The following is a 27,151-nucleotide window of genomic DNA, read 5'->3' as shown; positions in this document are numbered from 1 at the left end:
ACAATGCCAAATTTCCTGTCATAATTTTTTTTAATTATTTTTATTTATTTATTTATTCGAAAGTGACAGAGAGATAGAGGCAGATAGAGACAGAGAGAACGGGCGTGCCAGGGCCTCCAGCCACTGCAAACGAACTCCAGATGCATGCACCCCCTTGTGCATCTGGCTAACGTGGGTCCTGGGGAACCGAGCCTCGAACCGGGGTCCTTAGGCTTCACAGGCAAGCGCTTAACCGCTAAGCCATCTCTCCAGCCTTCCTGTCATAATTTTTAAGTTTCTTGATGAAATGAAAAAATTGAGGGTTGGGCTGAGGAGATAACCCAGTGGTTAACACACTTGTTTGCAATGCCTGATGGCCCAGGTTCCATTCCCAATCACCAGTGTAAAGCCAGATGCACAAAATGGTGCATTCAGGGGTTGGAGAGATGGCTCAACGGTTAAGGCACTTGCCTGCAAAGCCTAAAGCCCTGAGTTCAATTTCCCAGGACCCACATAAGCCAGATGCATAAATTGGTGTATGTTTCAGGAGTTCGTTTCCAGTGGCTACAGGCCCAGGCACACCCATTCGTCTTTCTCTCTCTCTAATAAATAAATAATATTAAAAAAAAAAAAGAAGGCTGAAGCAGGAGTATCCAGAGGTCAGCCTGTGTTTTTAAAAAAAAATGGTACATGAAGTTGGGCGTGGTGGCACACGTCTTTAATCCCAGCACTCAGGAGGCAGAGGTAGGAGGATTACTGTGAGTTCCAGGTCACCCTGAGACTACAAAGTGAGTTCCAGGTCAGCCTGTGCTAGAGGGAAACCCTACTTCGGAAAAAAAAAAAAATAGTGCATGCATCTAGAGTTCATTTGCAGTGGCAGAAGGCCCTGGCACACCAATTCTCGGCCTCCTCCCTCTCCCTCCCTCCTTCATCTCATAAATAAAATGAAGGGCTGTATTTAGAGCATATTTTCAGAAGGACAGCTTTAAAGTCCCTAAATTGGACAAGAGACACAGAGTTGAGAAGCACAGAGGAAGCAAGAGGAGGACCCAACTCATGAGGCTTTATGGTATTTGGCTTATAAAGGCTGTGTGTGTGGGTGGGGGGTAGCTGGAGGCCACTCTGACAACAATACCTACACACGTGTGGAGAGGGAGACCATCAGGCAGTGATAGGAGCAGGTGTGACCATGTTCTCAATGTGGACGCTAGCTGAGCTCGCTGGTGTATCCTGTCACTGGCTGAGTTACATAGTATATGGTCTAGTTTGGAGACAGTCCATGTGCATCATCTCCTCTGAAGACACCAGCTGTCTACTGCACAAAGGAAGACACGCCCATTAGGAAAGAGAGCAAGCGATTGCAAAGAAGGGATAGGAGCTGTGATAAGAATTTATTACACAAGGGCTGGAGAGCTGGCTTAGCTGTGAAGCCTAAGGACCCGAGTTCAAGGCTCGATTCCCCAGGACCCACGTAAGCCAGATGCACAAGGTGGCACATGCATCTGGAGTTCATTTGCAGTCATTGGAGGCCCTCATGCACCCATTCTCTATCTACCTCTTTCTCTGTCTGTCACTTTCAAATAAATAAATAAACCAAAAGAAATTAAAAAAGAATTTATTACACAATGCAGTAGAAGAACAAAGGAGCACTTAGCTATGTCTTTAAGGATACTGTTGTGGTCACCATTGAAAAATGTTGGCTAGGGGCTGGAGAAATGGCTTAGTGGTTAAGCACTTGCCTGTGAAGTCTAAGGACCCCGGTTCAAGGCCCGATTCCCCAGGACCCACGTTAGCCAGATGCACAAGGGGCGCATGTGCCTGGAGTTCGTTTGCAATGGCTGGAGGCCCTGGCGCGCCCATTCTCTCTCTCTCTGTATCTGTCTTTCTCTGTCTGTCACTCTCAAATTAATAAATATATTTAAAATAATGTTGGCTAGAACAATTAGGTGACTACATATAGGTAAAACCCCTATCCTAAGCATATTGGCTGACATTTGAGGATTTGGCATGTGTCTGTCTACATGGCCCTGCTCACAACCCACCTGGGAGAGAATTAACAAGCCCACTCAGAGATGAAGGTATCAGGCCCAGGGAGGGATTAGAAGTCTTTTACCCCTGGTTCTTTCCAGAATAGCACCAGCACACCACTGAAGCTGCCTGCCTTTGTGTGTGTATACACACACATACACTGTTGGGTAGAAACTGGATAGACATAGCAAAGTCTTATAACCAACAGCAGTGGCACACATGAACAGGTTGGCTACTAGAATCCACAAGAGACTCAAAATTGGGAGGCAGTGAGATAAAAGGCTCAAGGTTCTGTAGAGAACATGAGTTCACCATGCAAACCCAGCTCAATCACATGTGTAGAATCGAGGACCTCCCCTAAGAGGGTCTTCAGCAGCTGCAGGACCTAGCAGACTGGTGACAGCTTTGTAGCTGTGGCCTACAATCTGGGAGGCATGGAGGTGAGCTGTACCAGGGCAAGGGCCACCAGGGTCAATCTTAGAGTTCGAAGAGGGTGGCCCGGGACAGTCTGCTTGGAGACCTTGCATCTTGCAGCTATCTGGGAGCAGAGTTGGGTGAGGCAAAGAAGTGTGAGGTGAAGGCAGGAGAATCAGGGGTTCAAGGCCAACCTTGAACATATAGCGAGTCTGGTTTTCTTTTTTCTTTCTTTACTCTGTAGAGTCAGGGTGACCCTGAACTCACAGAGATCCTACCTCTGCCTTCCAACTGCTGATATTAAAGGCGTGCGCCACCATTCCCATCTTTTTTTTTCTTCCTTTCTTTCTTTTTTAATATTTGATTTATTTGACAGAAAGAATAGGCATGCGAGGGTTTCCTGCCTCAGCAAACAAACTCCAGAAGCCTGCGCCACTTAAGTGCATCTGGCTTTTCGTGGGTACTGGGGTATGGAACCCTGGCCTGCAGGCTTTGCTAGCAAGTGCCTTTAACCGTTGTGCCGTCTCCCAGTCCACGTAGCGAGTCTGAAGCCATATAGGGATACAGGAGACACTACCAGAGGCAACAGACCGAAGCCTTGTCACAAGCCACGTGCTCCGCCTTGGTCCCTCTCCTGCCCTTCATTGGTTAAAGGTAGAGAGGCAACTCCAGAAAGGGAAAAAAAAAAAAAAATTACCTCCGCCATCCACCCTCATTGGCCCGCTCAGGTTTTGGGGCACCCCTTTTAGCCCCGCCTCTGGGCTCGTACCACATTTCAATTGGATATTTACTGGACACAAGCACCGCCCCTCCACTTTTTCCTCCCGCCCGCTGGGTCCTAGTTTCCCCATATACGTTTCCAACCGGCTCCGTGTTTCCATTGGCCAGCTCTGACTTGAGGGACGGATCAGCTTGTCCCGCCTTGCGTTCCTACTGGCTACCGTGCCTCCCAAGCACCGCCCCCCTGCGCCTATTGGCCGGCGCAGGCAGAGCAGCTGGTGAAGAGGTGGCACCGAGCGGAGCGGTGGCGGTTCACGGCGAGAACCCGTCAGGCAGGCTGTGGTCGTGGACATGACGCCTGAATCTGACGCGGAGGAGACCCAGCCGCTCGTGCGGCGTCCGGACGGCAGGTGAGCGGCCAGGGGACGCGGCGGCCTCTCCGGCTCCCTCCGCCCGGCATCGCCGCTCACCGCTGCACCCTGTCCGCCCCTCCTCTCCCCGCAGCGCTGCCCGCGGCCGCCGGGTCTTCCTCGCCGCCTTCGCCGCCGCCCTGGGCCCTCTGAGCTTCGGCTTCGCGCTCGGCTACAGCTCCCCGGCTATCCCGAGCCTGCGGCGGGCCGCGTCTCCCGCCCTGCGCCTCAGCGACAGTGCAGCCTCCTGGTTCGGGGTGAGGCCGCCTGGGACTCCTCCCCCCAACTCCTGCTTTCCACTCAGCACTGCATCCATCCCGCCTCCCTACCCGGCCTTGGGCCCCCTCCGACCGCATCCCGGGGTCCCCCACCCCCTTTCTTCCGGAGTGTGGGGTGCACGTGGGGCCTAGGTCAGCTGGTGCTCATCTCTCCACCAGGCCATCGTGACCCTGGGCGCCGCGGCAGGGGGTGTGCTGGGTGGCTGGCTCGTGGACCGTGCCGGGCGTAAGCTCAGCCTCCTGCTGTGTTCGGTGCCCTTCGTAACTGGTTTTGCCGTCATCACCGCTGCCCAGAACGTGTGGATGTTGCTCGGGGGTCGCCTCCTCACCGGCCTTGCCTGCGGCGTCGCCTCTCTAGTGGCCCCGGTGAGTGTCTCCTCCTGGCCCAGGCTGGAATCACAGCTAGTCCGTGATGAAGCCATTGGTCACACACAGAGTTGTCCTGGACATGGCCAGCAGGTCACCTTATGACTGAAATCCCTATATCTTCAGGCCACTGACAGTCTTGTTCCACATTGTCCACATTCCCTTCACTGCTTACAGCCAGCCCCTGAACCTCTCCAGACCCAGTGCTATTCCCTTTGCAGCCCACACACCTGGCTCACTCACCTACGCACACATCCTGTGCCTCAGTTTCTTCCCTTGTCAAGTGGGGATTATTCACGAGTCCCTGGACCAGGTATGGTTTGTGGAAGGTCTTGGATCCTAGTGACAGATTGCCAAGTGAACTGGGGCCGACTTGGATAGCCAATATCACATCCTCCTGGAGGGTAAAGTTTCTCCAGACCCTCCCTGGATTCCCCTGTGGCTTCCCACTCATCTCCACATCTACTAGAGGCTCAAAGCAGCTAGGGGAGGGAGACTGAAAATTTGGGGAGGGTGGTGGTGTGTTCTAAACTGAGATAATCATGAGCTTAAGGTACAAAATAACCCAGAAGTGTGGGTGATGCCCTGGTGATAGGGCAGGGGACAAGGACATCACCAACATCCCGGCTGGAATCGGAGTTGGGCAACAAGGCAGAAGCTTGGCTCTGTCACAGAGCTACTGTCTCAGAATCCGCATTCCCCCCTCCCCCGCCCCCCCGAAGTAGGGTCTCACTCTGGCCCAGGCTGACCTGAAATTCACTATGTAAGTCTCAGGGTGGCCTCGAACTCACAGCAATCCTCCTACCTCTGCCTCCCAAGTGCCGGGATTAAAGGTGTACGACACCATGCCCAGCCCACATTTTTTAATTTAAAATATTTTATTGATTTACTTATTTTGAGAGAGAGTTACATAGAGAACATGGGCACACCAGGGCTTCCTGCCACTGTAAACAGTCTCCAGATACATGTGCCACCTTGTGCATCTGGCTGACACGGGTACTAAGGAATTGAACCTGGATCCTTAGGCTTTGCAGACAACCACCTTAACTGCTAAGCCATCTCTCCAGCCAGGCATCTACATTTGGGGGAGGATGGGTTCAAGGTAGGGTCTCGCTCTAACCCAGGCTGACCTGGAATTCCCTATGTTGTCTCACAGTGCTCTTGAGCTCAGGTGATCCTCCTAAGTGCTGGGATTAAAAGCATGTGCCATCATACTCAGCTCACATCTGCATTTTATTTATTTGAGGGAGAGAAATAGGAAGAGAGAGAGAAAGAGGGAAAATAGGCATGCCAGGGTCTCTAGCCACTGCAAACAAACTCCAGACACATGCACCCCCTTGTGCATCTGGCTTAAGTGGGTCCTGGAGAATTGAACAGGGATCCTTTGGCTTTGCAGTCAAACACCTTAACTGCTAAGCCATCTCTCCAGCCCTGCATCTGCATTTTTGTAAAAAGAATTGTATTGGGGCTTGAGAAATGGCTCAGTGGTTAAGGCACTTGCCTGCAAAACCTAGGGACCCAAGTTTGATTCCCCAGTACCCACAAAATACCAAATGTACAAGGTGGTACATGCATCTGGAGTTCATTTGCAGTGGCTAGAGGCCCTGGTGTGCCCATTCTCTTCCTCTTTTTCTCTCTCTTTTTCTCAAATAAATGAATAAATAAAACTTTTTATTCATTTATTTATTTGAGACGCAGGTAAGTAGAAAGAAAGTATGGACACACTTGTCATTGCAAACTTCCAGATGCATGTGCCACTTTGTTCATGTGGCTTTACATGGGTACTGAGATGTTGAAACCAGGCCATCAGGCTTTGCAAGCAAGTGCCTTTTGTCTGCTGAGCCATCTCTTCAGTCTCAGCCACTGCATTTTATCAAAGGTATTTGTGCATATTGAGTGTCAAGCCAAGTACAGTGGCACATGTCTGTAATTCCAGGATTTATGAGGTAGAAGCAGGAAAATCAAGAATTCAGGGTGGAGCCAGGCCTTTAATCTCAGCACTCAGGAAGCAGAAGTAGGAGGATCACCGTGAGTTTGAGGCCACCCCAAGACAACGTAGTGAATTCCAGGCCAGCCTGAGCTAGAGTGAGACCCTGTGAGGGGGTGGGGGAGAATCCTATTAAACATCAGCTACAGATTGCCTGAGGCAGCATATTCTTATGACCAATAAGAGTGTAATTAGGAGCTGCTGGGCCTGCAAGTAGCCTCAGGCCTTTCAGGGTTTGTTGGTTTATTTACTTGAGAGAGAGAGAGAGAGAATGGGCACATCAGGGTCTCCAGCCGCTTCAAAGAAATTCCAGACACAAATGCTACCTCATGCATCTGACTTATGTGGGTGCTGGGAAATCAAACCTGGGTCCTTAGGCTTCTCAGGCAAGCAGCTTAACCACTAAGCCATTTCCAGCCTGTTATATGTTTTTTGTTTTGTCTTATTTTGTTTTTGTTTTTTTCTGAGGTAGGGTCTCACTCTAGCTCAGGCTGACCTGGAATTCACTATGTAGTCTCAGGGTGGCCTCAAACTCACAGTGATCCTCCTACCTCTGCCTCCTAAAGGCATGTGCCACCATGCCTGGCTGCCTTTCAGTTTTAAGAACATGTGGACCCCACATAAAGTCTTATCTTTATTGCCCACAGGTCTATATCTCAGAAATTGCTTACCCAGCAGTCCGAGGACTGCTTGGCTCTTGTGTGCAGCTGATGGTTGTCACTGGAATCCTTTTGGCCTACTTAGCAGGTAGATTTTCATATTGTCTTTTGGTCCCCATTAATAGCTGTGTGGCCACTTAACAGATGTGGAAACCAAGGCTTGTAGCGATTAGTAGTTTACCTGAGGTCATACACCCCAGGACCTTGGGCTTGTGTGGGTCTGGTGAATGAGTTCTGGGGAGGGCTAGAGAAGATGGTGTCTCTACTTTCCCAGAAACCCACCTTACTGAAGGTACACCGGAGTATTCTAGTGGTGGTCGTGGGGGAAAGGGAAGGGAAGGAAAGGGGAGGGGAGGGTGCTCCAAATTTCAGCATATCAACACTGAATTCTCAGTGTTAGCAAAATGCCTTGGGAAGAAGGCTGCTTTCCAGGGACCCTGCTGGGGGGGCGGGGCATAGGGTGACCAGAAATTTTAGGAGGAGATATCTTCTTGTTAAGAATGGGTGGGAAGGGCTGGAGAGATGGCTTAGCGGTTAAGCGCTTGCCTGTGAAGCCTAAGGACCCCGGTTTGAGGCTCAGTTCCCCAGGTCCCACGTTAGCCAGATGCACAAGGGGGCGCACGCGTCTGGAGTTCGTTTGCAGAGGCTGGAAGCCCTGGCGCGCCCATTCTCTCTCTCTCCCTCTATCTGTCTTTCTCTCTGTGTCTGTCGCTCTCAAATAAATAAATAAAAATTAAAAAAAAAAAAAGAATGGGTGGGAAGTAGGCAGCCTTCAAACCTGGCAGTCCTATGACCTGATAAGTGACCTTGGCCAAGTCTCACTGCCCCTGAGAGCCTCAGTTCTCCATGTATAAATGGAGATAATGATAGTCCCACCTAGTCCAAGGCTGGCAGGACAGTTTATTAAATGACATATGACAGTGTCTGCAAGCAGGTCCCAAATGAGAGGTTTTTGTTGTTGTTTTGTTTTTCGAGGTAGGGTCTCACTCTAGCCCAGGCTGACCTAGAATTCACTATGTAGTCTCAGGGTGGCCTCAAACTCATGGCGATCCTCCTACCTCTGCCTCCCAAGTGCTAGGATTAAAGCACATGTACCACCACACCCAGCTCTGAGAGATTTTTTAATATTTTATTTTTATTTGTTATTAGAGGGAGAGAGAGAGAATGGGTGCACCAGGGCCTCTAGCCACTGCAAACACACTCCAGACTCATGTACTACCATGTGCATCTGGCTTACCTCGTTTCTGGGGAATTGAACCTGGGTCTTTAGGCTTCGCAAGCAAGTGCCTTAACCACTAAGCCATCTCTGCAAAATGAGATTTGTTAAGGGACAGCTTGAGAGCCATAGGGGTCTGATGGACTGTGGCTTAGCCTGGGGTACATACCACCTGGATTTTTACAGCAAACCCCACACAATTCCATGGTCTTTCCTTTTTGGTTTTTCAAGGTAGTGTCTTACTGTAGCCCAGGCTGACCTGGAATTCACTATGTAGTCTCAGGGTGGCCTCGAACTCATGATGATCCTACTACCTCTGCCTCCCAAGTGCTGGAGTTAAAGGCGTGCGTCACCACACCTGGCTTCATCTTTTGACCTACCTACCCATCTGACTAATTCAGAATCTTGCCAGCATCTGGGCTGCCTGGGGAGCCCTGCAGTGAGCATTGAGCCAGAGTCCCCGCCGCGCACGAATGTTGACAGTAGCGGTGCAGGGGCCAGACACTCAGTGTCCCATCATCCATAGCATCACTTCCAATAAATCTCACCATACTTCTTCTGTTACCTTCCATTAATCAGTCTCTGTCCCTTTTGATCCACTGATGTGATTTCACCTGTTGCCTCACAGTGATATAGTGACATCTTAGCTTCTCACAGGAACAATAACTAATGCCTAAGTAACTAAACTTGGTGGAACAGCTATAAGTTATCTATACCTGTGGTTAAAACAAATATAAGCCTGCCGGGCGTGGTGGCGCACGCCTTTAATCCCAGCACTCGGGAGGCAGAAGTAGCAGGATCACCATGAGTTCGAGGCCACCCTGAGAGACTACAGAGTTAATTCCAGGTCAGCCTGGACCAAAGTGAGACCCTACCTCGAAAAACCAAAATAAAATAAAATAAACTATCCTGCACTTCACCACAACATGGAAGAAAAATGTGGCTATCACTAAGTGATCATTGCCATCATAAGGACCTGGGCTCGGTAAGCCTTTGGGCTTAGGAAGATTGGGAATTGGGGAGTATTTTAAATACATTTCTTCCGGGGTCCCTTTGTCAGAGAGCTCTTTGTCGTGTAGAAGTCTAGACAATTCTATTTTTTTTTTTAATGTCTTTTTGTTGTTGTTTTGAGGTAGGGTCATATCCATTAGCTCAGGCTGACCTGGAATTCACTATGTAGTCTCAGGGTGGGTTTGAACTGATGTTTATCGTCCTACCTCTGCCTTCCGAGTGTTGGGATTAAAGACATGCACCACCATACCTGCCTATTTATTTATTGAAAGAGAGCAATAATGGACACACCAGGGCCTCCTGCTACTGCAAACAAATTCCAGGTGCTTATTCCACTTTGTGCTCCTGGCTTTACATGGGTACTGGTGAATCAAACCTGTGCCATCAGGCTTTGCAAGCAAGTGCTTTTATCCTTTAAACCATCCCTTAGCCCCAATACTACATTTATACCGCTCCCCCTGTATCTTCCAGATACTCAAATCCCACCATATCCATAGTTCCATTTATACTTTGACAGCCATTTAAATGCTTCACGACCCTCTAGAAGTCCTGAAGGAAGAGCATGTTCACTGCACAGTCTCCACTCTGTTCCTGCTCCTCCTTGGAGGAGCCAGCATGGCTGCCACTCGGGGTCTCCAGGAGGGTGCAAGTATGTGAGGACTAAGCTCGTCTTCCTGAGCCCTATCCTTTGCACAAATGGGGCTGTGGGACTGGGCACGGTGACACACACCTTTAATCCCAGCACTCGGGAGGCATAGGTAAGAGGATTGCTGTTGAGTTTGAGAGCACCCTGAGACTACATAGTGAATTCCAGGTCAGCCTGAGCTAGACTGAGACCCTACCTCGAAGAACTGGAACAAACAAATGGGACTGTGTCCTCCCATGGCAGTTCAGAGCCAGCACCCCATTCTGTCTTTCATGACCACTTACAGTCCTGTTTCCCTTAACAGCAGGGACACAGTCTTAGAACTGCATTGTTAGGCAATTTGGTCATTGTGTGAACATACCAAAGTATACTTTCAGAAGCTTAGAAGGTCTTTCTAAGTCAGACAAGGGGTGTCACAGAGATATAGTTGCCTGATGCTGGTTTTAACAGCCTGCTCTTTCACAGGAAATGTTTTGTTTTGTTTTGTTTTGTTTTGTTTCTGTAAGTAGGGCTATATTCTAAATTTATGAAAGAAAGTACAACATTGGGACTAGGGATATGGCTCACAGGGTAAGAGCACATAAACAGTTGGGCATGGCCATACCTGTCTGTAACCCCAGTCCTGTGGAGACCAGAGTCTGGAGAATTACTGGGGCTCGCTGGTCAGTCTGACTAAAATCAGCAGCTCTGGATTCAGTGAGAGATTGCATCTCAAGGAAAGCTGCGGATGAGCAAAGAGGATACCTGAAGTTCTCCTCGGGCTTCCACAAGTGCATATATAGACTGCGCGTCTGCACGCACATGTGTGTATATCACACCATGCATACCACACATGCAAAACAAAGGGATAGCAAGTTCGTAAGACAATGGCAGTCATTTCTTACCAAGTCTTTTGTAGTGTTCATAATAGTATTGCTATGCGAATAGCAGCCCAGTGTTTTGTTTATAGCAGCATCACCACAGATGTTTAATATATTGCCATATGTTACCATGGCTACCACATACTAGGCAGTGGGAGCTTTTCCGCTGTGTTGTAATTTTATGAGGCTACCATTAAACGTGCAGTCTGTTGTTGACCCAAGCTGTATTTCACTGATGCAGAAGTTGATGTTCCACCAACATTGTGACTCAGCTGTAGCTGGCCCACAGAATCCATTTATGAACAATCCTAATAACAATATCATTAATGAACAGGAAGATGGCTGGGCAGAGGCAGTGAGGTGCCTGCCTTTGAAGCACAGTCCCAGGGTTGGCAAAAGGGGTAGACTGGCTCACCCTAACACTACCCTCTCCCCCCCAACACAGGCTGGGTCGTGGAGTGGCGCTGGCTGGCCGTGCTGGGCTGCGTGGCCCCCACCCTCATGCTGCTGCTCATGTGCAACATGCCCGAGACCCCACGCTTCCTCCTGACCCAGCACAAGCGCCAAGAGGCCATGGAGGCCCTGCAGTTTCTGTGGGGCTCTGAGCAGGGCTGGGAAGAGCCCCACATGGAGGTTGAGCAACAGGTGAGAGGCTGGGAACCCGGAGGGTGCCCATCCACCCTCGTGAGAACCAGTGTGCTTCTGTCTGAGCAGGTGGGGGCCAGCTGGAATGCAACTTAACTGGGCCCTGCTTATCACTAGCAATGCCTGCGCCTCTGTTCCTACTGTCCCGAGAACGGCCAGGCTTGGGAGGAGCACATAGAGCCACAGAGGTTAGGACTTGGATTTAACTGGGGAAGTGTAGCACTAGGGAGATGACTTAGGGAGGGGGGGGGGTGTAGAGTCAGACACTTCCCAGCTGTGTGGCTTGGCCATAGTTAGTCTTAGTTTCTCTAATTAAACGGCTGTTCCTTAGCTGGGCGTGGTGGCGCACGTCTTTAATCCTAGCACTAGGGAGGCAGAGGTAGGAGGATCACCATGAGTTCGAGGCCACCCTGAGACTACATAGTTAATTCCAGGTCAGCCTTGGCCAGAGTGAAACCCTACCTCGAAAAACCAAAAAATAAAAATAAAATGGCTGTTCCTCCCTCCTGTGGTGGTGAGGGTGCAGTGTAGAGGGCTGTGGGAAGTGCTGTGCCCCGGCAAGCAGGGGATGCCTTGAACACACTGCAAGTGGTTTGGACTCAGAGAACCGAATATGTGTGTGTGTGATATAGGTGGTTTGCACGTGTGTGTGCAGATGCACAAGGATGCCAGGAGAAAAGGTTGGGGTGTCCTTCACTTGCCACTCATTTGTGGATTTCCTTGAGTTGAGACAGGGTCTCTCCCTCAGCCTGGGGCTTCTGTCCATCAGTGAGCCCCAGTGATTCTCTGCTCACCCCACCCTGGACTGGAATCAGAGCTCTGTATGGCCATGCCCAGCTTTTTTCTTTTTGTGGTTTTCCCAAATAGTCAGGAGGTACCATGGGAAATTTAGAATGTCTTCCCTCACAAAGGAGGAAGCTGCAAACAGGGCTGGGGAGATTGCCCAGTGGTTAAGGCACTTGCCTACAAGGACTTGTCTGCACATCCCAAGGGGGTGGAAACAGCAAGCTGAGGCTTCCTCCCCTCCATCAAACCTTCTGGGCTCAAAAAAAGGCCTTGAAACAGGGTAGAGAGAAAACTAATGGTCTCCATTGAAACAGGACTTCCAGCTGGCCCTGCTGAGGTATCCTGGCATCTACAAGCCCTTCATTATTGGCATTTCACTCATGGCCTTCCAGCAGCTCTCAGGAGTCAATGCCATCATGTTCTATGCTGAGACCATCTTTGAGGAGGCCAAGTTCAAGGTAAGAGGCCTTTGTTTTGTTTGTTTGTTTTTCGAAGTAGGGTCTCACTCTGGCGCAGGCTGACTTGGAATTCACTATAGAGTCTCAGGGTGGCCTCGAACTCATGGCAATCCTCCTACCTCTGCCTCCCAAGTGCTGGGATTAAAGGCGTGCGCCACCACGCCTGGCTTATAAGAGGCCTCTGCATAGCCTGCCTCATCTAGACCCCACATTCGTGACTTTGTCTCTTGAAGCCTAGGGCTTTGCCACCCAGCCAGGACTGGGGAAGAGAGCCCCATCTCTAGCTAGCTACTGACCAGCCTCCCTCTGCTCCAGGACAGCAGCCTGGCCTCGGTCACCGTGGGTGTCATCCAGGTGCTGTTCACAGCAGTAGCAGCCCTCATCATGGACAGAGCGGGGCGGAGGCTGCTGCTGGTCTTGTCAGGTGAGGCCTGAGGGGCGGCTCAGCCCCGGCCCAGAGGGGAAATGGAGGGTCAAGAAGGTGGAACAGCTGTGAAGCTTGTGCGCCATTTGGATAGGTGACTGTCCCTGTATGAGTCTCCATTTCCCCTCTATGGAATGGGCATTCACAGTATCGGCTCACAGGGCTGCTGTGCTGACCGATCCCGGGCGTAGGCTTTGGCCTGCATACCCTTGGTGCGCACTGGCCCCGTGAAGACCTCGGTGGTGGGGGTTAGACCGTCACTGCCACCATTACTGCCTCTGCAGGTGCAGATGGGGGGATCTGCTCAGTAGCGTCCAGTGTCTGCTGAGGTTCAATGCAGGGTAGGGGTGCTGTAAAGTCAGGGATCCTGGGATCAAGGTGCCAGAATGCCAAACTGGCTGCTCCTAGGAGCCTGGCCTTCCCTGCTCAGAGTGGCCTGGCCCCCTGCCCACCCCAAGCCCTGTCTGCAGGTGTGGTTATGGTGTTCAGCATGAGCGCCTTCGGGACCTACTTCAAGCTGACCCAGGGAGGCCCCAGCAACTCCTCCCATGCCGACCTCTTGGCACCCATCTCTGCGAAGCCTGTTGATGTCAATGTGGGGCTGGCCTGGCTGGCTGTGGGCAGCATGTGTCTGTTCATTGCTGGTAAGAAGGGGACCCAGAACAGGCTGGGAAAGGGCTGATACCCCAGTCACCGCCCCTGGCTTCCCCCTACATGCACACATGCGCGTGTGCACACGCTCACGCACACACTTCCTGCAGCTTCCATCAGGTCTGGACTTACCTGATTTTACTCTTCTGTCCTGGAGAGTTTGGCTTCTGGATATGTGGCTCTGACCACACGATGGGCCCTGAGCCAAAGCCTCCAAGTCTCTTTCACTTTGTCTCTATGACAACCTGCAAGCATGTCCCATCTTAGAGACCAGGCTTGATGCTTACGAAGGGAAAGGACTGGCCCAGGACCTTCCATAAGGATGGAGCACTTGCAGGAATCCCGGGCCCTGAGGCCCACGGGCTGGGAAGCTGGTCTCCTTAAGCATGGCTCTTGTGGGCTCTGACACTGACCTATTTCCGCAGGCTTTGCAGTAGGCTGGGGGCCCATTCCCTGGCTCCTCATGTCCGAGATCTTTCCTCTGCATGTCAAGGGTGTGGCTACCGGTGTCTGTGTCCTCACCAACTGGCTCATGGCTTTTCTGGTGACAAAAGAGTTCAGCAGCATCATGGTGAGTGCAGACCCATGCCTCCCCCTCCAGCAAACTAAGGAAAACTGTGCAAAATTATTTTTGTTGCCATAGTCCTGAGTGTAAGCTGAGGGTCACCATGCCTGGAACAGTGCTGGTTTAGTCAGAGGCCACAAGGAGCTGGATGGCCCGGGGAAAATGAAGAAGCCAGGCTATGACCTTCTAGAATCTGGACTAGGGAGATGGCTCAGTGGGTAAAGTGACTGCTGTATAAGCATGAGGACTTGAGTCTGATCCCAACATCCATGTACAGTGCTGGGCATTGAAGCACATGCCTGTAATCTCAGCACTGGGGAGCTGGAGACAGGAAGATCCTTGGGACTTAATGATTAGCTAGGCTAGCCAAATTAGTGAGGCCCTGCCTTGGGAAAAAAAATAAGGTGGAGCCGGGTATAGTGGTGCATGCCTTTGATCCCAGCACTCGGGAGGCAGAGGTCGGAGGATCACCATGAGTTCAAGGCCACCCTGAGACTACATAGTGAATTCCAGGTCAGCCTGGACCAGAGTAAGACCCTACTTCAAAAAACAAAACAAGCTGGGCGTGGTGGCGCACACCTTTAATCCCAGCACTGGGGAGGCAGAGGTAGGAGGATTGCCGTGAGTTCGAGGCCACCCTGAAACTCCATAGTGAATTCCAGGTCAGCCTGGGCTAGAGTGAGACCCTACCTAAAAAAAAAAAAAAAAAAGGTGGATCAATGAGGGAAGGACACACAAGACTCCAAACCCCTCAGAGTAAGCTGATGGTCACTGGGAGCGGGGCGTCAAGTTCATCAGTGATGTAGCCACTGACTGGCAAGTTGCCAGTGTCACAGGAAATGACCTTCCACTCACAACCATGCAGGGAGCTCTAATTTAACACAGTGAGTTACAACAAACAAAAAAGGCATGAAAAGTAAGATGAGGATTAATGGGGGAGAAAGGGTTTTAATGGAAGGGGAGGTGGATAAGAGGGTTAATTGGGGCCAGGGGAATAAGATCAGAATATATACATATATGAAAATGTCAAAAATGGGAAATATAAAATGTCTTTTGTTTATTTTTCAAGGTAGGGTTTCATTCTAGCCCAGGCTGACCTGGAATTCACTATGTCCTCTTAAGGGTGCCTTGAACTGAAAATGATCCTCCTACCAAGTGCTGGGATTAAAGACATGCACCACCACACCCCTCAAATATACATAGATACACACACACATATATATATAAATTGGTTTTTCAAGGTAGGGTCTCACTCTAGCCCAGGCTGGCCTGGAAGTCACTCTGTGTTTTCAGGGTGGCCTCGAATTCATGGCGATCCTCCTACCTCTGCCTCCCAAGTGCTGGAATTAAAGATGTGCACCACCATGCCTAGCTTTATTTTTATTTTTAAAAGGTAGAAGAGAGCCACTGAAGAAGACACCTAACAGTAAACACGTGTGCATGAATTTACCCACAGCCACACACATGCATGTACACACATAAAAAATCTTCAAGCTGCCGGGCATGGTGGCACATGCCTTTAATCCCAACAAGGGATGGGCGCGCCAGGGCTTCCAGCCACTGCATACGAACTCCAGGCGCTGCCCCCCCTTGTGCATCTGGCTAACGTGGGTCCTAGGGAATCGAACCTGGGTCCTTTGGCTTTGCAGGCAAATGCTTTAACTGCTAAGTCATCCCTCCAACCCAATAAAATATATTTTTTAAAATAATGATAATTTTAGCCGGACGTGGTGGCGCACGCCTTTAATCCCAGCACTCGGGAGGCAGAGGTAAGAGGATTGCCGTGAGTTTGAGGCCACCCTAAGACTACATAGTGAATTCCAGGTAGATAGGCCTGGGTAGAATGAAACAAAACCCTACCTCAAAACAACAAAAAAGTCTTCAGTCTGTTTCCAGGTGAAGATAGAATAGCTGACTTCCCATTAATGAATGTCAGGGACACAGGCCAGGAGCCTATAGTCTATGGAAGAGGTTTTGACAGGCCTAGGCTCTAACCCCACCTGGCCACTTCCTCGCTGTGTGACTTTGTGTAATACTTAACTTTTCTGAACCATCTTCCTCAGTTCAGAATGAAAGCAGGCAACAATAATTAAGCTTGGAGTCTGTCATATGGTAGACTGATACAGACATGGCCCCAGCCAGCCACCCCAACAGCCACATGTTCTGTCATTCACACCCTCTAGGTCTCTTGGAGTGTGCTATGCCCAGGCCTGTTGGAGGCCAGGAGACTGCAGGGACTGAGTTAGATAGGGTCTGTTGTATGGCAAGGCTGCAGAAGGTGGTGAGCAGTGGTGGGACATAGGTCAGTGAGGAGCGTGAATACCCGCGTGGACTGGGCCCACTCAGGCGGGCAGGCTGCCCAGGAACACAGACAGAACCCTGCTGTGGGGTGTGGGAGGGAATGGGCAGCAAAGAAGTCCAGAAAAGAAACCCAAAAGCAAGTGACAGACCTGAAGGTATCCATGACCAGCAGGTCAGTGACAGGTTTTGAGGCGGGAAATGTCACCAGATGTCTGGGGCCAAGGAGCTGAGAAGCTGAGGGCCTTTGTTGCAGACGCTGACCAAAATGAGGGCTGCTCACTCTTCCCATCATGCCAGTGGTCCTCAGTGACCCCAGGTCCTCTAGGCTGTGCTCACTATGCCCTATCTTAACGCGTGCTATTCCCACACTATAAGGAGAACTTCTTGGTGCTAGAGCTTAAGAGAGTGGGGCCAAAGCTTCCGGTGGGGAGGAGGGAGACAGGCCTGGGGTACCCAGAAGCAGGAACCAAGTTGTCACCTAGAGTCCATTTGTGACCTCAAGGCAGTAACTACATTGCCATGAGCCTCAGTTTCGCCAGCCATACACCTACGCCTTGGGCAGTGTTCAGGTCATGCAGTTGGAATGGATACCAGGCTGTCCTCTACCCAGATGGGTGGAGATGTAGTAGGCCTGGTACTGGCAAGGCAGGCTGGGGTCAGGATGTGCCCAGGTGGCAGGGATGGGGTCCTGACACCTTGCCACATCCACATGTACCTTTTCTGTGCCCACAGGAGATCCTCAGGCCTTACGGAACTTTCTGGCTCGCCTCCGCCTTCTGTATCTTCAGTGTCCTTTTCACTCTATCCTTTGTCCCTGAAACCAAAGGCAGGACTCTGGAACAAATCACAGCCCATTTTGAGGGACGATGACACTCCTTTCTGTGAATGGTGGCCCTGAGCTGGGGTGGCTTTGGTGGGTCTCAGAAGGAATGGAGTGGCCTGTATTTGCAACGGATCTCTGCTTGATCCTGAGCCTCTGATTCCCCAGACCCAGGGGAGCCAAGATACCACAGCCTGTTGATCCTGATCCTGGGCCTCAGGGTCTTCCTTATCCAGTTCTCACGGCCCAGACTCACTCTGTGAGGTTCCCCAGAGTCTGAGTCCAGGCTCCACCACACCCTACAGACTCAGGAATGTCTCCATGGAGCTGTGCAGTCATGCAGGTTAGCTCCCCGTGCATCCCCTGCATGAGGCTAAGGCAGCTGAAGAGTGTGGGCTCTGGGCTCCTGTTTTCCAGTTGGAGAATTTTTTAGAGGAGATCTTGCTCCTCTCATGTGACTGTGTTACCAGAAAAGAACTTTGCCAAATAAAGATTTGTGTCAGTAATTAGGCCAAGACCTTTTTATGTGAGCCCAGATGGAGAAGGGCATGTTTCCGTCGACCCAGCCCTCCTGGCCATGCCCAGACTTCCTGTGGGAACCTTCTTGGGATCAGCCAGCTTAGCCTGGTCATTTGGAGATCATGTCTGGCTCCTTTGTTGGGCTCAGTTTCTTGGGTCATTAGCCATTAAATCTGGTTGAGTTTCAGAAAATAAAAGTTTCTTTCTCTGGGTTTAATGGACATTTTTATTTGTTTGTTTGTTTGACAGAGAGAGAGAGAATGAGTGCACCAGGGCCTCCAGCCACTGCAAACGAACTCCAGATGCATGTGCCTCCCTTGCGCATCTGGCTAACATGGATCCTGAGGTATCGAACTTGGGTCCTTTGGCTTTGTCGGCAAATGCCTTAACCACTAAGCCATCCCTCCAGCCATTTTTTTTTTTACACAAATTACATTCTTTTTGATTCTCTGAAGCAAAGTCTTACTGTAGCCCAGGCTTAACCTGAAGCTCACTCTGACCCCAGGCTGGCCTCAAACCTCCTACCTCAGCCTTCCCAGTGCTAGGATTAAAAGCATGTGCCACCATACCCTCCCACACACTTTCCCTTTGTAACTCCACTCTCCAATCATATTTCCTCCCCCTCTAAATCAGTCTCTCCTTTATTTTGATGTAATGATCTTTTCCTCCTATTATGGTGGTGGTGTGTAGGTAGTGTCAGGCACTCTGAGGTCATGGATATCCAGGCCATTTTGTGTCTGGAGGAGCACGTTGTAAGGAATCCTTCCCTTCCTTTGGCTCTTATATTCTTTCCACCACCTCTTCTGCAATGGACCCTGAGCCTTAGAAGGTGTGATAGAGATGTTTCAGTGCTGAACACTCCTCTGTCATTTCTTCTCAGCACTGGTGCTTTTTGAGTTATCCCAGAGGTCACCACCACCTGAAAAGAGGTTCTCTACCAAAAGTGAGATTACTATACAAAGGTATGAACATTAAGAGAAGTGCTTACTGGGCAGTTTGGTGAGCACAGTATATACATTTAGCCCCAAATATAAAATATTTAATAAAAAAGGGCTGGAGAGAGATGGCTTAGCGGTTAAGGCACTTGCCTGCAAAGCCAAAGGACCTAGGTTCAATTACCCAGGACCCACATAAGCCAAATGCACAAGGGGGCACAAGCATCTGGAGTTTTGCAGTGGCTAGAGACCCTGGCACACCCATTCTCTCTCTCTCCAATAAATAAATATTTTCTTTAAAGATTTTTTTGTTCATTTTTATTTATTTATTTGAGAGCAACAGAGAGAGAGAGAGGCAAATATATATAGAGAGAGAATGGGCGCGCCAGGGCCTCCAGCCACTGCAAACGAACTCCAGACCCGTGCACCTGCTTGTGCATCTGGCTTACATGGGTCCTGTGGAATCAAGCCTCGAACTGGGGTTCTTAGGCTTCACAGGCAAGCACTTAACCACTAAGCCCCTAAAATAAATATTTTTATATTTATTTATGTATTTATTTGAGTGAGACAGAATATGAATGAGTATGGACACACCAGGGCCTCCAGCCACTGCAAATGAACTCCAGATGCATGTGCCACCTTCTTTGTCTCTCTTTTCTCTATCTCTCTATGCTTGCAGATAAATAAAAAAATTCTTTTTGAGGTAGGGTCTCACTCAAGCCCAGGCTGTCCTGGAATTCACTATGTAGTCTCAGGGGGCCTTGAACTCATGACAATCCTCCTACCTTTGCCTCCTTGGTTCTGGGATTAAAGGCGTATGCCACCACACCCAGCTAAAACTATTTGCAAAATATATTTTAAGGGTTGGAAAGATGGCTTAGCAGTTAAGGTGCTTGCCTGTGAAGCCTAAGAATTCAGGTTCAACTCCCCAGAACCCACATAAGCCAGACGACACACAAGACGTATTTGCACAGGTGGCACATGCGCACAAGGTGGTGCATGTATCTGGAGTTTGATTGCAGTGGCTAAGGGCCTGGTGTGCCAATTCTCATTCACTCTCCTATGTAAAAGACAAGAAAAGAAAAAAGCAAGCTGGGTGTGGTGGTGCACACCTTTAATCCCAGCACTCAGGAGGCAGAAGTAGGGGGATCTCTGTGAGTTCAAGGCCACCCTGATACTACATAGTAAATTTTGGTTGGCCTGGACTAGAGTGAACCCCTACCTTCAAAAAGCCAAAAAAAAAAAAAAAAATGAGATGACTGATAAAGGAATAAGATGAGAAAGGATAGAGGTGAAAGGGTGACATGGTGGAGATAGAGATGGGATAATGGTGATGGAATAAGGGAGATGATGGAGTTAGAAATTGAGATGACAGGGAGGGAAATAGGGTTTTTTGTCTAAGTATAGAAGTTGTCAATAAAAATATATGTATATTTTTTAAAAATGAAATTGAGATGACAGGGCTGGAGAGGTGGCTTAGCAGTTAAGGTGCTTTCCCGAGAAGCCTAAGAACCTAGGTTTCAATTCCCCAGGACCCACGTAAGCCAGATGCACAAGGTGGTACATATGTCTGGAGTTCACTTGCAGTGGCTACAGGCCCTGGCATGACCATATTCTCGCTACTCCACCTTTCTCTTTCTCTCTCAAATAAGTAAATAAATTTTTTTTTTTTTTTTTTTTTTTGGTTTTTGGTTTTTGGAGGTAGGATCTCACTCTGGTTCAGGTAAAGATTTTTTTGAAAAGAGAAATTAAGATGATAGAACTGGAATACACCTGGCCTAATTGAACAAATCTGCACAGGATAAAACCTTAGAGGTTTAATTGCTGGTCACTGAACCAACCACACATGGTCAAAGCACTTGTTACATCCTACAACCGGCTATGTATGAGAAGGGCCTTCCACCCTCATCACTAAATCAGCTCTCAGTATCAACACCAGAGGGAGAAGTATCTCAGAAGGGTCCAGGTAACATCAGATGTCTGCTGACTGGGAATGGCTGTTTGACTTGACATACCCAGCCACGAGGGACTTAGGCAAGTGGTGTCCCTCAATGGTCTCCTTAGCCACCCACTGCCAGCCATCCACAGAACACTGGTTTTGTGCAGGATAACTTCCCAAAGGGCAATGTTTCAACCTCCAGCTTGCCCATTTTCCTGCCTCTGCAAATGAGTTAGTGAACAGGAGAAAGCGATCAGCCCCATAAGCTATCCAAGACATGGCTGAACACGTGGGCAAGGAATACAACACTGGCTTCAAACCCTACCTGGCCTCCTCTCTCTAATCTGAGAGCCAGGGCTAGGATAGCATGGCAGGTCAGTTAGTGTGCTTAGTTCAAATTTCGGTTGCACTGGGCTGGGGAGATGGCTCATCACTTAAAGGAACTTGTTTGCAAAGCCTAATGGCCCAGATTTGATTCCCCAGTACTCATGTCAAGTCAAATGCAAAGTGGCATGTGTGTCAAATTCACTTGCAGTGGCAGGAGGCTCTGGCACACCCATACACACACGTGTGTGTTGTTATTTCAAATTCTGGTTGTACTGTCACTGCCTGTGTGATCTGGACCTGTTTCTTAGGCTCTCTAAGCTTCAATTTGCTCATCATAAAATGGACATAAACTGGGTGTAGTAGTGCACACCTTTAATCCCAGGAGGCAGAGTTAGAATTGCTGTGAGTTCGAGGCCACCCTGAGACTATATAGTGAATTTCAGGTCAGCCTTGACTAGAGTGAGACCCTACCTTGAAGGGGGAAAAAAAAAAAAAATGATGCTCCTGGTATATGGTTGTTAGTATAAAAAATTATTAAGCAGAGCAAACTAAGGATGACACAAAATAAATGTTAACTGTTGGTGAGGGGAGAAGAGGAGCTTATGCAAGGGCACTGTGAGATTCCAGGAATACTTAACGTTTTATTTAAGGTGTTTTTAGAAAGGATCTCACTGTGTAGACCTGGCTGGACTCAAACTTGCTGTGTAGCCCAAGCTGGCCTTACTCTCAATCCTCCTGCTTCAGTCTTCCCAGTGTGGAAGTACAACTTGAAGTCTTTATATTTCATCCCTTATTCTACTCCCTCAGCAACGCCTATCCACACCATCTTCTGATTGCTACCAGCACCCACGCCTAGGTAACAATGATTTCCGTACCCTTGTACTCTTGTTTTCAAATACTTTTGAGATGGGGGAGGGAGACAGAAAGAGGCAGACAAAGCCAGAGAGAATGAGCATGCCAGGGCTTCCTGTCACTGCAAACGAATTCCAGACATGTGCCACATTGTGCATCTTAAGGGACATACTGGGGAACCAAATCCAAGCCACCAGCCCCAGGACCATGAATGACCCTGATTTACTGGCTTGAGATCCGCCCTGCCCAGGGACGCGCACTACCCTTTACCACCTCCACATAACCATCCCAGAGTAACTTCTAGGCAAATTTTGGCTTCCACAAACCGAAGGCGTGGCCTATCGTCTGGGAGATGGGATCCAGCACACGAGGTGTGGCCCTTGCGCATGTCCGGAAGTGACGCGACGGCTTGAAGCCACAGTAGGACCCTGGTGTTTGGCAGCACCTGGTGTGGAAAGGCCACTCTGGTCCCGGGCAGGTTCAGGATGGGGCCTGAGGGAAGAGGCTGGAGAGGATGTCTATGGATGTGCTCTGTATCTCGGACCAGAACAGTAACCTCGCCCCTAAGTGAATATCTTGAGAGAATGAATGCACCAGTCTCCACCTGGTGCACCTGACTTTACATGGGTGCGGGCGAATCGAACTTGGGCTGTCAAACTTTCTAACAGTCTCTAACCGCTGAGGATCTCTCCAGCCTTTTTTTCAAGGCAGGGTCTTCACTGTTTTGGTTTTTCGAGGTAGGGTTTCTCTCTATCCCAGGCTGACCAACATCTGGTAGTTTCAGGGTGCCCTCGAACTCACAGCAATTCTTCTGGGATTAAAGGTGTCAGCCACTACACCTGGCTTCTCTCAGACTTAATCACCTAGATTTTCTTATGTGACATGTCACTGATGTAAAAATTTCTACAAAGGATTTTCTGTTGCTAATTATAAAAATGGACCCAAAATACTTTAAATCACTTCAGGGGGCTGGGGAATGGTTCCCCAATTAAGGCACTTGCCTACAAAGCTGAAGGACCCAGGTTCCATTCTCCAGTATCTATATGCACGATGTGGCACATGCGTCTGGAATTTGTTGGCAGTGGCTAGAGGCCCTGAAGCACCCATTCTCCTGCCTAATCAAGTCCATGGAAGGGGAGGACATGAGACTTGCCTAAATGCAGATATTGCCGGAGTGGCGCACGCCTTTTAATCCCAGCACTTGGAATGATCACAGTGAGGCCACCCTGAGACTGCATAGTGAATTCCAGGTCAGCCTGAGCTAGAGTGAGACCCTACCTTGAAAAACCAAATAAATAGAGTCTACTCAGGTGAAATTTGAATAGTGACATCGACTGCCACCAGCACTAAATAAGCCTGTATGAAATCTGGGACCAGGTAATGATGGCTTCGTGCCTGTAATTTTAGCTCTTGGGAGTGGGAGGTAGAAAATCAATTTAAAACCAGCCTAATAGTGATCTAGTCTTAACCTCTTCTGCTGGGTGGTGCACTTGATCTCAGCACTTGGGCAGAAGTAGGATTCAGTATGTTTACCCAAAATGTGCTACCATGGCCCCTATACCCCCATGAGCCAGCTCCCAAGAAAGCAGAAAGGCAGGTTTTTTCTCTTGATCTTTTATTGAAATATATTCTTATGCTTCTTAGCTCTGTTAAGAAAGAAAAAAAAGCCCCAATCAGAAAACTGGTAAACAAGATTTCCTAGACCCTAGTACCTGCCTTCCAAGAATACCCCAAGCATCCCCATCCCACCAGCTTTCATCTTCTAAGCAGAGAACAGAGGTAGAAGTCACTCACAGCTGGGCATTCCACTGCCCCACTGTTGATGTCGTCTATGATATCATGTGGGTGGCGGCCATCCACATTGCATCCCACAGACTGTGCAGTGCCCAGGATCTCTTTGATGGTTCCTGCAATTAAAATGCAAGGGGAAAATTTAGGGCTCTGTGGTTTATACCTAGAAAACACTACACCCCAAGCCTGAACCTTTTAAGTGCCCTTCAATAGCAGACTGGCAACACTCAGTGGAGATTCCCCTATGGTCTTGCAGTCTTGCTCTTACCAGAAAGTTCTCTGGCCAAAGACCGGTGGCGCATCTGTCGGGCAATGTTGACAATCTCATCAAAAGAAATATTGCCACTGTGTTTAACTATAAGAGAAACAGGCTTTAGTAGTCTGCGACCAGATTATAGAACACCTGCCTCTAACTATGTCAAGCTGTTCCCATGCTTTCGGCACAGAGTCATCCACATGAAGAACAACCCTGTTTCCTAAAAGCTGGGGCTTACTGTCAGCTCACCACTGGATTGCACCAGCCAACAGGAACTAGTCAGGTGCAGTGGCGGGTGGCTACAAGCTTAACCAACTCTTCACTAGTTCAGTTTGTCACTGTTTTAGGATGAGAAACAATTCCTGCGGCCAAGTGTAGCCAATGTCAACCAACCCTCACTCAAAACTCCTGACTGTGTAGGTTGTCCGTCTTAGGCACATCTGCTACGTAAGGGGACCTGTTCTACACAGGGAACAAACAGCCTTAACCACCCCCAGGCCAACCCTAGGTTTCATTAAAAAGGGACCACATCATGACTATGTAGCACACACTGCACTTAAGCCACTAGGGACAGCCAATGCAGACAAAGCTCAACTCACTGTTTTTCTGCTTCTTTCTGTCTCTTGGTGGCTCCTTGAGGGCTTTGATGATCAGGGCAGAAGCAGAAGGCACCACTTCAATCTGCAGAAGAGATTCTGGATATGAACAAGCTCTGGCCGAATCAATCGGGCTCACTGGTACTAGGCCAGTAAGACCCTTCTGTCCAGGAAAATTCCAGAGGCTGTCTGCCTTCAAACCAAGGCCAAGTAAATACCTGAGCCTGTCTGTTCTGAATGGTCAGCTTCACTGTAATCCTCAGACCCTTCCAATCACCGGTTGCCTTGGCGATGTCATCACCAACTTTTTTTGGAGACTGTAGAAATAAAGGTTTATATATTTGTAACTAGTTAAGTGTGCCCAAAGAGCCACAGCCTTAAAACCTGTCCAATACTGCTCACCTGACAGCACCCCAGACCCTTAACCACCATGCAGGGGGTTTGAAGGACCTAGTACCCAGCCAAAGGATCACCTTATGCTGGGAAAATGAGGCTGAGTTGTCTTGCCTAGAGTCTTAGTTTAGTTTGTAAGTTCAGCCAGCCAGTGGGTACCCATCTTTCTTACAAACTCAAAAATGGTGGGGGGCTAGAGATGGTTTAGTGATTAAAGCATTTGCCTGCAAAGCCAAAGGACCCACATAAGCCAGATGCACAAGGAGGCACATATGTCCATAGTTCATTTGCATTAGCTGAAGGCCCTGACATGCCCATCCTTCCTGCCTTCCTCTTAAATAAAATTAACTTTAAATAGTGGCCTGGGGAGAAGGCTCAGGAGTTTAAGCAACTTTCTTTTAGTGAGCCTAGAGCTCAATTCTCCAGCAACGCTAGATGCACAATATACCAACTGGCACATGCGTCTAGAGTCTATACGCAGCAAGAAGTCCAGATGTGCCTATATCCTCTGTAATGCACAAATGAAAACTTTCAATTTCAAGCTGGACACTGAGGCACATGCCTTTAATCCTATCACCTGTGAGGCAGAGGTAGGTGGATCACCATGCGATCAAGGCTACCCCGACTACAGTGAATTCCAGGACCCAGATTTGATTCCCCAGAACCCACATTAGCCAGATGCACAAGAGGGCACATGCATCTGGAGTTTGCTTACAGTGGCTGAAGGCCCTGGGGAGCCCATTTCCCCTTTCTGTCAAAAAAATAAATGTTTTTAAAAAGAAAAAAAAAAAGGGCTGAAGATGGCTTGGCAGTTGAAGCATTAGCCTGCAGCCAAAGACTAAGGACCCCGGTTCGATTCCTCAGCACTCATGTTAAGCTAGATGCACATGGTGGCACATGCATCTGGAGTTCAACTGCAGGCCATGGCATGCCCTTTGTCTGCACCTACCTATTTCTATCTCAGATAAAATAATTTTTAAAAAGACATGAGGCAAGATATATTTCCCTTGAAGTTCCAGCTGAGGTTAAGGGGGCAAGGAAGCAGTCTACGACCGTGATTACACAAGATCAAAAGCACTCAGTTGTTAGATTACTGATCAAGACATGCATGACTAGTTACACTGAAGCTTGCATACAATGTATGGAAAATGGCGTATTTAGAGCAAGCCGTAACCACAGTTTACAGGGCCCTTTCCACGCCAGTCGTATTTGCACAAACCAAAGTAAAGAAATGGCCATCGAGCAGGGCCAACTTACCAGACCCAGGGGACCGATCTTGGGGGCCAGAGCAGATGTGGCGCCGACCTCGCCTCCGGTGCACCTGAGGTACACTGTAAGAATGCAGCCATTAGACCCTCTACGGGACAGGGAGCCCTCTCCGCGCGCTCTCGGGGGTCGTAGCAAGAGCCTGTGTCACTTTTGTAAACAGCACCCCCAGCCTCCAGGGGGACGAAGTGGGCACCGCTCATCCCCGATCCGGGCCTTCGGGAGTCTCCTCCCAGAGACAGGCCTTACCCTAGGCATACGGGCTGGGCTGTAAGATCGCCACAGTTGTCCGCTCCTCCCTCCCCATTTACACGAGGAAGCCGAGGCCCAGACAAGGGGCGAGACCCGTCGGGGCAGGCCACCGGAAGGCCTCGGGGACGCCGGGCCCTAGTGCCCGGCAGCGGGAAGCACGCGTCCGGGGGTGCGAGCAGACGGGCGGCAGAGGCTCCTTCCACAGCCCCGGTCGCGGCTTGGGCACGCACCCACTTTGATCTCGTTGGGGTCGAACTTAGGCGGCATGGTGGAGGCGGCTGGTGTCGGATGAACCCGGATTCGGGACGACCGAAGAAAGTTGCACCTTAGCCTCCTCCGAGCCGAAAGACGAAAGGCCGGAAAGCATCCGGATCACGCCTGATAAAGGCAGGAAAGCACAACTCTCGCGAGAGCTACTGGCTCCTCCCAGTCTCTGGGCGACGCCCTTGTCGCCATGTTTCTTGTGGGCAAGCCCCTGAGGCTGACCGCTGGAGAGGCGGGTACCCGGGTGAGCTAGAGATTCTGAAGAGGGCTTAGGGCACTTAACCCTGGGACAGTTAGAGAAGAGGGACTGCTCCTGAGATTCTTGGACCTGCTATTCCTCATGTCACATCGTGAGGGACACTCTGGGGTTCCTGGACCCAACCCTTCCCCTAAGGGATCTGCACAGCATCCTGGAACCCCAACCTCGGCGACCCTATAGTCCCCGCAACCCATTTGTGGTGTGTGTGCTTTAGTTAATCAAAGAATCAATTCAGAGCTAAGGCAGCCCGGCTCTTAAACCTGCAATTCCTTCGTTTT

The 27,151-nt window shown here is 49.6% G+C and overlaps 3 protein-coding genes and 1 non-coding gene across 8 annotated transcripts in view; 2 read left to right on the top strand and 2 right to left on the bottom strand.

Annotated features, from left to right (window-relative positions):
* The first annotated feature begins 3,410 nt into the window (after window positions 1-3,410).
* Slc2a8 (solute carrier family 2 member 8) lies at window positions 3,411-17,730 on the top strand. 3 transcript variants are annotated; one of them, XM_004671644.3, is made up of 10 exons: window positions 3,411-3,551; window positions 3,646-3,808; window positions 3,989-4,195; window positions 6,830-6,929; window positions 11,020-11,219; window positions 12,320-12,463; window positions 12,779-12,887; window positions 13,358-13,531; window positions 13,964-14,109; window positions 17,137-17,730. In XM_004671644.3, the coding sequence occupies exons 1-10, from the start codon at window positions 3,493-3,495 to the stop codon at window positions 17,272-17,274; spliced, it is 1,440 nt and encodes a 479-aa protein (XP_004671701.1). In that variant the 5' UTR covers window positions 3,411-3,492; the 3' UTR covers window positions 17,275-17,730. The 3 variants fall into 3 exon arrangements, with proteins under 3 accessions (XP_004671701.1, XP_004671702.2, XP_045012543.1); XM_004671645.2 differs by lacking the exon at window positions 13,964-14,109 and having other exon boundaries at window positions 17,137-17,222; XM_045156608.1 differs by lacking the exon at window positions 3,646-3,808 and having other exon boundaries at window positions 3,537-3,551.
* Window positions 17,731-23,394: 5,664 nt separating this feature from the next.
* Rpl12 (ribosomal protein L12) lies at window positions 23,395-26,738 on the bottom strand. The gene is made up of 7 exons (XM_004671642.2): window positions 26,581-26,738; window positions 26,090-26,163; window positions 24,658-24,756; window positions 24,443-24,524; window positions 23,856-23,942; window positions 23,591-23,703; window positions 23,395-23,442 (listed from the first exon to the last, which is right to left on the bottom strand). The coding sequence occupies exons 1-7, from the start codon at window positions 26,615-26,617 to the stop codon at window positions 23,437-23,439; spliced, it is 498 nt and encodes a 165-aa protein (XP_004671699.1). The 5' UTR covers window positions 26,618-26,738; the 3' UTR covers window positions 23,395-23,436.
* On the bottom strand, window positions 24,009-24,139 carry LOC123457812. Its single transcript, XR_006635176.1, has one exon. It is a non-coding gene; the product is annotated as a small nucleolar RNA SNORA65 (small nucleolar RNA).
* Window positions 26,739-26,783: 45 nt separating the features above from the next.
* The window catches only part of Lrsam1 (leucine rich repeat and sterile alpha motif containing 1), a 55,907-nt gene continuing 55,539 nt past the window's right edge, over window positions 26,784-27,151 (top strand). For 2 of the 3 annotated variants that reach the window (XM_045161164.1, XM_045161150.1), the window contains exon 1: window positions 26,828-27,072. The gene's annotated coding sequence lies outside the window, so the exon portion shown is untranslated. Of the gene's footprint in view, window positions 27,073-27,151 lie in introns of all 3 variants that reach the window. The other variant, XM_045161158.1, reaches the window with a different exon arrangement.

This window comes from Jaculus jaculus, chromosome 1 (genome assembly GCF_020740685.1).
Source record: "Jaculus jaculus isolate mJacJac1 chromosome 1, mJacJac1.mat.Y.cur, whole genome shotgun sequence".
NCBI classification, from domain to species: Eukaryota; Metazoa; Chordata; class Mammalia; order Rodentia; family Dipodidae; genus Jaculus; species Jaculus jaculus.
The sequence above is the reverse complement of the archived record's forward strand: the minus strand, read 5'-3'. Positions and strand labels throughout refer to the sequence as shown.

Coding starts and splice junctions, on each gene's coding strand:
- Rpl12 (XM_004671642.2), bottom strand. CDS start 26,617: ATGCCGCCTAAGTTCGACCCCAACGAGATCAAAGTGG. Junction 26,164..26,580: donor CCCCAACGAGATCAAAGTGG/GTGCGTGCCCAA, acceptor GCATTCTTACAG/TGTACCTCAGGTGCACCGGA. Junction 23,943..24,442: donor CAGAAAGAAGCAGAAAAACA/GTGAGTTGAGCT, acceptor TTTCTCTTATAG/TTAAACACAGTGGCAATATT.
- Slc2a8 (XM_004671644.3), top strand. CDS start 3,493: ATGACGCCTGAATCTGACGCGGAGGAGACCCAGCCGCTCGTGCGGCGT. Junction 6,930..11,019: donor CCTTTTGGCCTACTTAGCAG/GTAGATTTTCAT, acceptor CCCCCAACACAG/GCTGGGTCGTGGAGTGGCGC. Junction 14,110..17,136: donor AAGAGTTCAGCAGCATCATG/GTGAGTGCAGAC, acceptor CTGTGCCCACAG/GAGATCCTCAGGCCTTACGG.